Source organism: Triticum urartu, unplaced genomic scaffold, assembly GCF_003073215.2.
Source record: "Triticum urartu cultivar G1812 unplaced genomic scaffold, Tu2.1 TuUngrouped_contig_4970, whole genome shotgun sequence".
Classification (NCBI taxonomy): domain Eukaryota; kingdom Viridiplantae; phylum Streptophyta; class Magnoliopsida; order Poales; family Poaceae; genus Triticum; species Triticum urartu.
In genome coordinates, this window is record NW_024115604.1 from 1 (window position 1) to 10099 (window position 10099).

General features: G+C 44.4%; 1 protein-coding gene and 1 long non-coding RNA gene across 2 annotated transcripts; both read right to left on the bottom strand.

The window, feature by feature from the left end:
• Positions 1-241: 241 nt before the first annotated feature.
• Positions 242-2782, bottom strand: LOC125528589. Its single transcript, XR_007292419.1, has 5 exons — positions 1171-2782; positions 1000-1050; positions 822-900; positions 512-582; positions 242-344 (listed from the first exon to the last, which is right to left on the bottom strand). It is a non-coding gene; the product is annotated as an uncharacterized LOC125528589 (long non-coding RNA).
• Positions 2783-3728: 946 nt separating this feature from the next.
• Positions 3729-9958, bottom strand: LOC125528590. The gene is made up of 3 exons (XM_048693035.1): positions 9913-9958; positions 5978-6202; positions 3729-4150 (listed from the first exon to the last, which is right to left on the bottom strand). The coding sequence occupies exons 1-3, from the start codon at positions 9956-9958 to the stop codon at positions 3945-3947; spliced, it is 477 nt and encodes a 158-aa protein (XP_048548992.1). The 3' UTR covers positions 3729-3944.
• Between the last annotated feature and the right edge of the window lie 141 nt (positions 9959-10099).

The window sequence follows — 10099 nt, forward strand, 5'->3', positions numbered from 1 at the left end:
AGAAAAGGAAATATTTATGCGGCAGGAATGTTCCAACCTCATCCCTTGTCCCTTCGATAATTTCTTGTGTTTCGTCTAGATTACCATCGACCCGGTCGATCCTCCCGGAAAGATGTTTCTTAGTAACCTGAAATGGACGTATATGTTCTTCTTCATGTAAGATAAAAAGGTCAAGATGGATGTATAGCATGGTTCGGCACAACAGTCGATGTGCAATATCAGTAAAAAAAAAAGGACCTTGCCTGTACTGTATTTGAAACACCATCTAACTGTTTTCCAACGACATCACAGGCATCGGCTAGACCGCGCTTCGTCACCCACATCATGTCAGAAATCTTCCAACCCTGTAAATTATCGCGCGAATTTTAGATATATACTAGCATGGTGATAATTAGCAATTATGGATGACTTCAAAAGCAGAATGACCTGCAACTAGAAGGAAATAATCTAGGATAGTATTACAGCCTCAGTGTTGTGTAGTCTTGGATCGCCTAAAACAATGAGAGTTTACCTTCCACCTGATGTATGTGTAGCCGATAAGCCCAGCAACGACAATTGCTGTTATGGTATAGGAACCAGACCCTACAAAAGAAGAAGGTAACTAAGATATAATAATAATTCACATATTAAATACTTACCAGCTATAGGAATTCACATATTCAGATAAGAATTGTACAAACTAGCTAGAGGGCCAAAATCATATAACCATGTACGACGTCTAAAGGGCATGATGAAAAAACGATAGATCAAATCCAACATAAGACACATTTGCATAATCAATTTGGTTGAGAACCGAGACAAGAAAACAGGCGAGCACTGACCTGATGTGTCGGAGATAACCGTAACATTCTCGTCTCTGCGGCGTACGACTCGCTGTACCTCCTCCTTGATACTGTTGAGCTGAAAATGTTTAGCAGAGTCAAGCAACGCCATTTTAGATCTAAAGTCTGTCAAACCAATCTGGCCGACACGTAAAACAAACATCCACAACAAACAAACCTGTGACGCCAACTGATCGTTGCTGTCATGCTTGCCGGTGTTCTTCACAAACTAGAGGAGGAGACAAACAAAGTTACAAAATTGTCACGCGGCGTGTGTACAATCGAATCAACCCGACTGATCGAGAATAAAGGCACCGAGGCAAGGTAGGTGATGAAAGTAGGTAATTACATGGGCAAGCGTGTCCCCGATGATGGGGACTTTCTTGGCGTCGCCTCCTGTAAGAATAGTGCTGAGATATCCTGCCAAGAGACCGAGAAGAAAGAAAGAAAGTTTTTGCAATCCGTTAGTATGCTTTGCAGAAGAATTTGCAGCGTTCCCCTAAATAAAGGCTAATTGCAGATTGTTAAAGAACAGAGGCTGCAATTCTCAATCAAGGGGGGGAGGCTGCAAAAGCTTTGCTTGAAGCAAGTAAGAAGACAGAATTATAGATACAGGGATGGGTTGTGAGCGAGCAGTTGGATTGGATTGGATTATTTGTAGCCATCAAAGTAAACTAGAGTAGGAACCAAAGTGATCCGTTGATCCGTATGTACCCACCCAGCGGGTAGGTAAGCTAAACCCTAGGCAGGAAGCTAGATGTAAGCTAAACCCCAGCATCAGCAGCACATCAGATAGATTCAGAAGGACGCGGCAGTCGCCGGCGGCGACGAGAGAACCGTAGATGCATGGCAGATAGATGTGGACCGAAGCTGAGGGGTGATGAGCACGGGAACTCACCGGAGCCGAGCACGACGGCGATGTTGCCGAGCGCCATGGCGCCGAAAATCCAAGCCGGGCAGCACGGCCGAACGAGCGAGCACCGGAGCTAGCACGTGGTCCTCGACGGCGACGGCGAGATCGGGCGCGCACGTACGGCCGGCGGTGGGCGATTCCGCTCCCTGCTGGTTTATTATTATTCTCTCGCCGTACGTAGTACGTGTCTGTATCGTCTGGCGGCGGTTAGAACCGACGAACGAATAAACGGAAGCAGAATCTCGTTGGATTTAGTTTCTTTCATTCAATCACACGAGACTCCTTCCTTCCTTTTTCCGGAAACACGCTCGATCGGGAGGGCCATCCGCCCCGGATTTTCCCTGGCCGTTGGGTTTTAGATGGACGGACGCGCGTGATCCGACGGGCAAAGCGGTAAATTATTATGCCCTTAACTCTTTTCTTTTTTGACAACTATTCGTGTGCCCTAAACTTTTTTTTTTTGGACAACTATTCAGGTGGGTGGCCGTTTGGCAAATCGGCTTTGGATTACTTTCAAAAAAAAAATCGGCTTTGGATTGAATTAACCAAATTCCGTTGATAACCGGACCTTCTTGGGGAACAAGGCAAGGATTCCCAACAAATACAAATGAACAGCCCGCGTCCAGTGTACCGACACACGCACGCCCCTTATTCTTGGGAGATCAAGAAAGGAACGGATGCAGTGTGTTACAGTGAGTTCATTCATGTTCCGACCGATTCAACCATCATCTATCCAAAAGACCGAACTGATAGAGAAAGGGGGGCGGGCAACATATTTCAACACAGCGACACAAACCAGAGGACCCTGCCTACAAAAGGTACTACTCTCTCCATTGCAAAACTAATAAAGGTCAAACATCGAAAAGCCTGATTTATTTCTGAGGGGCAGAAACATTACGCCTTATATTTCGAAGCGGAGCCTGTATCATCATATCATAAACCGCGGCTACCATTCACAAACAAAAAGCATCATCAACTCCAAACGCCATCCATGCCATGAATGAAAATGCTGCATCTAACTAAAAGCACCCATTATTATCAATACAAACCAAACCCATGGTCCTGGGCAGGTTCAGAGGCAGTAGTAGCTAGTTTCAAAGTTAAGGGCGCGCCTGTTTAGGAGGATCCCGGGGTGGAGGCGCTTGCGGCGGTGGAGGCGGCCGCCTCCTTCTTCAGGTCCTCAAACTTGTCGATGGTGACCTGCAGCTCGTCGGTGCTGCCCACTGCCCACATGGTGTTGTAGTACACCCCAAAGACGAACCCAGTCAGCCCGCCCGCCACCACCACGTTCTTCGTCTTGGGCGCCAGGCTGCCAAACCCTGCCATTGACGACGAAGACGACTAGGTTGCTGCTGCTGCAGGACAAAAATGTGGAAAATGTTACATGTAGTTACCAATCCAAGGTGCGAAACACAAAAAATGGTCCTCTCACAACTGAGAGAAAAGTTAACACGCAGCGACAACAAACCAGAGGACCCTGCCTACAAAAGGCACTGCTCTCTCCATTGCAAAACTAATAAAGGTCAAACATCGAAAAGCCTGATTTATTTCTGAGGGGCAGAAACATTACGCCTTATATTTTGAAGCGGAGCCTGTATCATCATATCATAAACCGCGGCTACCATTCACAAACAAAAAGCATCATCAACTCCAAACTCCATCCATGCCATGAATGAAAATGCTGCATCTAACTAAAAGCACGGAGGGGAACTTTTGGTCTATGGGGACATATGCACCCTATATGGGAAAAAAATTAGTAATTCAACAAAAAGTCAAAAATTCCTGAAAATATTTTTGAAATAAACTTGACCTTCTATTGTACTCGTGAAAAACAAAATCCACAAAAAAAATATCCTTTTGACTTCTTTTCAAAAAAGACAAATTTCCGGTCAAAATAGCGTGAATAGTGACCTATAATAGCAAATAAATTTTGTCTTTTTCGTTGTGAAGTCAACATCTTTTTCTTTTTTGTGAAAATTATGTATACTAGTGCGTAAGTAAGTCAACTTTATTCTAAAAATAGTTTCTTAACTATTTTGACTTTTTGTTTAACTATTAAAAATAAATCCCCATATAGGGTACATATGTACCCAGGAACCATTGGGTATTTCCTCTAAAAGCACCCATTATTATTATCAATACAAACCAAACCCATGGTCCTGGGCAGGTTCAGAGGCAGCAGCTAGTTTCAAAGTTAAGGGCGCATTTGTTTATGAGGATCCCGGGGTTGAGGCGCTTGCGGCAGCGGCGGAGGCGGCTGCCTCCTTCTTCAGGTCCTCAAACTTGTCAATGGTGACCTGCAGCTCGTCGGTGCTGCCTACCGCCCACATGGTGTAGTAGTACACCCCGAAGACGAACCCCGTCAGCCCGCCCGCCACCACCACGTTCTTCGTCTTGGGCGCCAGGCTGCCAAACCCTGCCATCGACGACAACGACGACTAAGTTGCTGCTGCTGCTGCTGAAGGACAAAAATGTGGAAAATGTTACCATGTAGTTACCAATCCAAGGTGCGGAACATGAAAAATGGTCCTCTGGCAACTCGAGAGACAAGTGACTGGTTCCATGCCGGTATCAAATTCAACGCGGGGCACGGATGTGAAAGTATGTTACTACATGTAGGCACCACTTCAAAATACAGTCTGTACACTTTCAAACTAGGCATTGCGGGGGCAGTTTGAAGATGTAGAGATTTGTGTCATACTACAATCTGACTCCCCTCTGGTGCTTATACAGCCTGGCATTCAGCAGCTTTGCGACAACTGACAATTACTGTCACACCAACAAGAAACATAGGGGTTAATGGCAAGTAGCCTCCCTATCTGAACCAAATACTGTCTGTACATCACAGCACGACCTACTGACGCTTCGTTCAGCCATACAAAGCACTCTAGGAAGCACTAGAACATCGGGCCTGAGCAATCGTCTATGTCTCACAAGGCCTGTCTACCTGGTGCTGGAACTTGTCGGAGACAATGGTGCACTGATCCCAGAAACAGAGACAGAGGGAGGTCCATTCAAACTAAAACCATTGGAAACATGAAGACGCTGTTGGAAAACTATTATCACAGACATGTGTGAGATATCTTGTGTAATTCTTTTAGGAAACAAACGCAAGGCCCTGCTTAACTCCAAAAAAAAATTTTGGGCCTATATAAATCGCTCTGCACAAGTGTTTCAAAGACACACAGCGCAATTTATTTATCTTGGCAGTGCTTACTGGAATTCTGATACAGCCGACGTACTGAAATTAAGGTGTACAAGATTTGGTGTATATGTGTAGTCATAATAGTACTACATGGATTTCTTCCATGGCTGTTTAGCGTCTGTACTCTGTGCAGAACAGGATCAAATCCTTGGGCTGAAATCTCATGGATATACTCAGTCCCCCCACCCCACCCTACCCTGCGAAACTGAAACCTGGTAGATGCGTGATTTCAGGTGGTGGGCTCAGCTCAATTTACTTCCCTTCCCTGCTGCTATGGAAGGAAAATAGGGGTTACTGGCGAGTAGCCTCCCGATCTGAACCAAATACTGTCTGTGCATCACAACACGGCCTATTTATCGTGGCAGTGTTTACTCGAATTTTGAAAGTGAACATACTGAATTTTGAAAGTGAACATACTGAAATTAAGTAGTACTCTACTATCCAGAGGTTAGAAGATTTCGTGTGTATATATAGTCATAATAGTACTACAGGGAAATCTTCCATGGCTGCTAGTCTGCACTCTGTGCAGAACAGGACCAGATTCTTGGGCTAAAATCTCATGGATTCATTATTCACATCTGCCGAGCTTTGGCCTTGAGCAGTCCCCCGACCCCACCGTCAACGCTACGAAATCGAAACCTGATAGATACGCGATTTCAGGCGGTGGGCTCAGTTCAACAATTCACTTCCCCCTTCCCTGCTGCGGAGTGCAAGCTACACGAATTAACCATCTACTGCTATGGTTGCGGTTGGATCATAAGACCAGGAATAAATCATGTATCGGCTGAAATTTTCCCTCCCCCTTGGAACATCTCCCAGCGGCCGACCGTGGAGCTCGGCGACGGCAGACGGGCAGAGGGCTTTCTATGGGTGACCCAACACCTGGCGTCCGGAGAGCCTTCGCCGTACACGGGGTCGGGATCGGGACTGGGGGTGCTGAAGAATCCACTCCAGGGGCAAGCGCCCTGGTTCTGCGTTGGGCTAATCGTCGTACTGATGGAAGAAGGGGTGAATCGGGGTGGAGAGGAGAGGGCGTACCTGACTGGTGGGCAGACGAATCGGAGCGTGAAGGCGGCGGCGGGGGGCGACGGCTGACGGCGACGGCGACGGCGGCAGGGCAGGGCAGGAGGAGAAGGAAAGGAATGGAGGAGCAGGGAAGGGGAAAATCGGTCGGTCTTGGTTGGTTTGCTGGGCTGGGCCTCGACTGCTGTGGTGGGCTTCGGTGGCACCCCGCCGACTTCTTCCTCCTCTTGTTTTGGCCCACTGCTAAAATTAAAGGAAAATTTCTTCAAAGCACTTTGAGGGTGCCTTCTCTCACTCAAAAAAAAAAGGGATGCTTACCCCCAAACGCTTCTCGTGATAATAAATGGAATGAGCCATGTGCGCCACTTGTCTCCATCATAGGTTTTCGGTGAGATTCTTTTTCCTCTGCGGGAAGAGATGTGAGGGCCGCACGTATGCTTTTAACTTTTGGATTCAATTTTTGGAAATGAAATGTCTCGAACCATGCATCCAAATTGCGAACCATATTCATCGTTGTGTTCTTCCCCGTCAAGATGTTAGGAAATAGATCCATGTTGATAGGTTTAGATGGAATTTTTCGCCTTAATTTTGGAAGCAGACAGGCCGCGTCCATCGGACCCTCTTGCACCCCTCTCCCTCTCTTTCCTCCTCCCACAATACCCTCTCTCCATGATGATACATTGTCTGCTTCCCCACAGAACCTCCACCCCACCCCGACCGGCCACCTCCCTCCGCCTCGTCGAGTCCGCCTCCACACTGGACATGCAACAAATTACCATACAACAAGTTTAACGTTTGAAGACAGGATTTTTTTTTCTATCGAGTGAACGTAAAGATGATTGTGTACATCCTATGATGCAGAGGCCTGGTTTTTTTTATTTGAAGAGGACAGGTGTTTAACCTCCTTTTTGAATATATAAAATAATAAAGCCAAGTTGTATGGGTTCACCATGAGAGAAAAAAAAAGCCGTATGGCTAGTGGGAAGGCGGATCCGGTAGTGCAAAGGGAGGTGGCCCTCGGGAGGGGTGATCGGTAGGTCAGCCTACGGGTGGACACGGGCCGTCCATGGTGCCCACTTAAAAGCCCACTTAATTTGCTTTCGTGAACACCCATAGATGAACAGCCAAAGATGTGGACTACGTGGGCTAATCCCATGGTGCCCACTTATCCAGCTCAGAGAGTCGAAACCAATTTCAATAAAAAAAACACAAGACATATTATCCAAACTAAAACTTAAATTTAATGGCTCAGAGTTGACCGATGGCGATGCATGGGCCCAGAGCACAAAGCCTACATATCACTCACTTGACGTTATGTTTCCTCTCGCACTGTGGCACCTATTTATCTAACCTTTTCTTTTTCCTTCTTTTCTTCTTCCATTTAATTTTTCGTTTTCTTTTGATGTTTTCCTTTTTTATTTATTAACAGAATTAAAATATGTTCATGTAATTTTAAAATTTGTGAATTTGTAAAAAAATTGAGACTATTAAAAATATATGTGCACCTACACGAAAAGGTTCACTAATTTTAAATAATGTGTTTAGATTTAAAAATGCATACATACTTCACGAAAATATCTGTGGTTTAAAATTGGTGGATGAATTTTCAAAAAAGTTCCAAAACCTTGAAAATATTTTGAAATTTTAAAAATGATCTATAGTTTTTGAAAAAATTGTGAATTTAAAGAAAAAAAATCTTTAAGAACTTGGAGAAATGTTCATAAATTTCGGAAGATGTTCTGGAATTTAAAAACTGTTTACAATTTTTTTAGAAAATTATGAATTTAAACAAACAGTTCATTTATCTTTAAGATGTTTTCGAAATATTAAAATAACTCGTGAATATTGAAAATCAGAAAAAAAAATTGAAATTAAAGAAGGTTTACGAATTTTAAATGCCATTTTTTGGAAAATAACTTATGAATTAATAAATAAAGAAAAGGAAAAAAGGAAAATGGGGAAATAAATATAGAAGGGAAAACGTGTAAAAGAAACAAAGTAAAAAAGAACAGAAAGAAAGACCAGACCGGAACCCTCCTAACACATCATCTCGTCAGTTAGCACTGGAAAGCTGGACTGGACACGCACTGCTGCAAAGGTAGTGCTGGCTACAAACTTCATTCGAGCTTATACACCAAATCAGCCTACCCGTAGGGTAGATCATACATGGAAGAAGCCATCCGAAGGGACGATAAAAGTGAATGTTGACGCCTCCTTTGACTCTGAAAATCTAACAGGAGCGAACGGTGCAGTGGCGCGCGATTTTCATGGAGATTTCTTAGCTGCAGCAACCTGGGTACTTCCTCATGTGTCAAGTGTTCTTTCAACTGAGTTGAAGGCCATCCAGCATGGACTTGTTCTGGCAGCAAACATTGGATGCACAAAAGTTGTCATCGAGTCTGATAGCATGGCTGCGGTGGAAGCACTAAACAATCCTGAAACATATCTTGGTCCTGATGTATCAATCATATCTGGGTGCACTCAGTTGGCGATGGATTTTACTAGCGTCAGTTATGTTCATTGTAGCAGAGAGGCCAACCACGTAGCTGATTGTTTAGCTAGACATTCTTTTAGTTTGAACTCTTCTGAGTTCTGGGATTCTGATACGCCCGACTTTATTCTTCCAAAAATTGTAAACGACATGGCTATTATTTGAGGAATAAAGTTGGTTTTGATAAAAAAAAAGCTGGACTGGACACGCACTGCTGCAAAGGTGTATATACTAACTAAATACCACCAGGATTCATTCCAGAGTCAATGTATCTACTAGGACATATAAGTGGCAAACTAATCATGCCAACTTTCAACATGATGGATTCACACTAACAAAGGCACACAAGATCCGAATCAGCTCAACACATGCATGTTTCTGAAGACGGACCAGCAGCTACAGAAACTAGAAAGCAAATAGCAGCAGCCATACAAATCATGTAAATTTTGCGCCCTCCAGGCAAAAAAAAGCAAGCAGCCAAGTTAAACTCTGCCATAATTCTGCAAAACTGGACTGGAGACGCGTTGCTGCAAGGTAATATACTGACTGACTGAATACCACCAGGATTCATTCAGTCCAGAGGCACTGTAGTATCCAGTATGAATGGCAAATCAATCAATCATGCTAACTTTCAACATAATGATGGATTTACACAAACAGAAGTTACACTGATCTGAATCAGCTAATTCAGATAAACTGAATAAACTATATATATGCAGCTCGTCACATGCATGCTTTTTGATGATGGAATAGCAGCCATAGAAACTGGAACTAAATATATGCACATCATCATTTTGTTCCCTCCCAGTTTGCTTAACCAGACAGAGCAAATTATCAATCACAAGAAACACACCTAAATAAACAAATCAATGGGGAAATGCCAGGAAGGAATGCAGTAAACTGGGCGAAGGCAGGTCCAAACATCACCTGTTATTATTAATAATACATCATAATAAAGTCAAAGTGCTGCAGCGGGAACTGTTCGCAAACAAAAAATAAATTGAGTCACAGTCCATTGTGATCGATCCATAGCCACATCAAGATCCGGTACCTTTCCCTTGCAGCAACAAGCCGCGTCCATGAAGATCATCAATCAATCCCGGGACAGCTGAGCTGTGACGCCCGGGTAATTAGGCTACAGTAATCCCACGCTAATCGTGTCATGACACCTCGGTTACTGTTGCTGTCCTCGCAATAATTCGAAACCGTTCAAAATTCAAATTCAAATTTATGACAAGAATAAAAGTTTTCAAAAATTAAAACAAAAATGTTCGGTGGTTGCCGAATATTACAAGGGTAATTATGGGGCAACAAACACCTTTTTATAAAATGGCTAAATGGTTTAAAATGATTTAAATAGAAAAGAAAGAAATAATAAAAGAAAACAGAAAACAAACAAACAAAAAAAAGGGGAAAAGGAAAAGAACCCCCCGGGCCAGCCGACCCAAGCGCCACAGACCACCATCGCCATGGTTCTCTCCGTCGCCGGCGCTCCCCATCCCCATCGCCGATGCCTCCCCACCGGACCTCGTCGACTCCTCCTCGACCCCCACTGCCTCGCGCCCTGCAGAACCCCGTGAGCCTCGACTTCCTCCCCCACTTCTCTCTGCCGATCGCCGTGGCCGAGTGGCAGAGCTCGCGCTCCG

Bases quoted from the DNA above. Each gene is read 5' to 3' on its own strand.
- LOC125528590 (XM_048693035.1), bottom strand. From the start codon at position 9,958: ATGGGGATGGGGAGCGCCGGCGACGGAGAGAACCATGGCGATGGTG. The intron at 6,203-9,912 runs GTCTGTGGCGCT...TAATTTTAGCAG, and splicing joins AGAGAACCATGGCGATGGTG to TGGGCCAAAACAAGAGGAGG. The intron at 4,151-5,977 runs GTACGCCCTCTC...CGTCGATGGCAG, and splicing joins TTCGTCTGCCCACCAGTCAG to GGTTTGGCAGCCTGGCGCCC.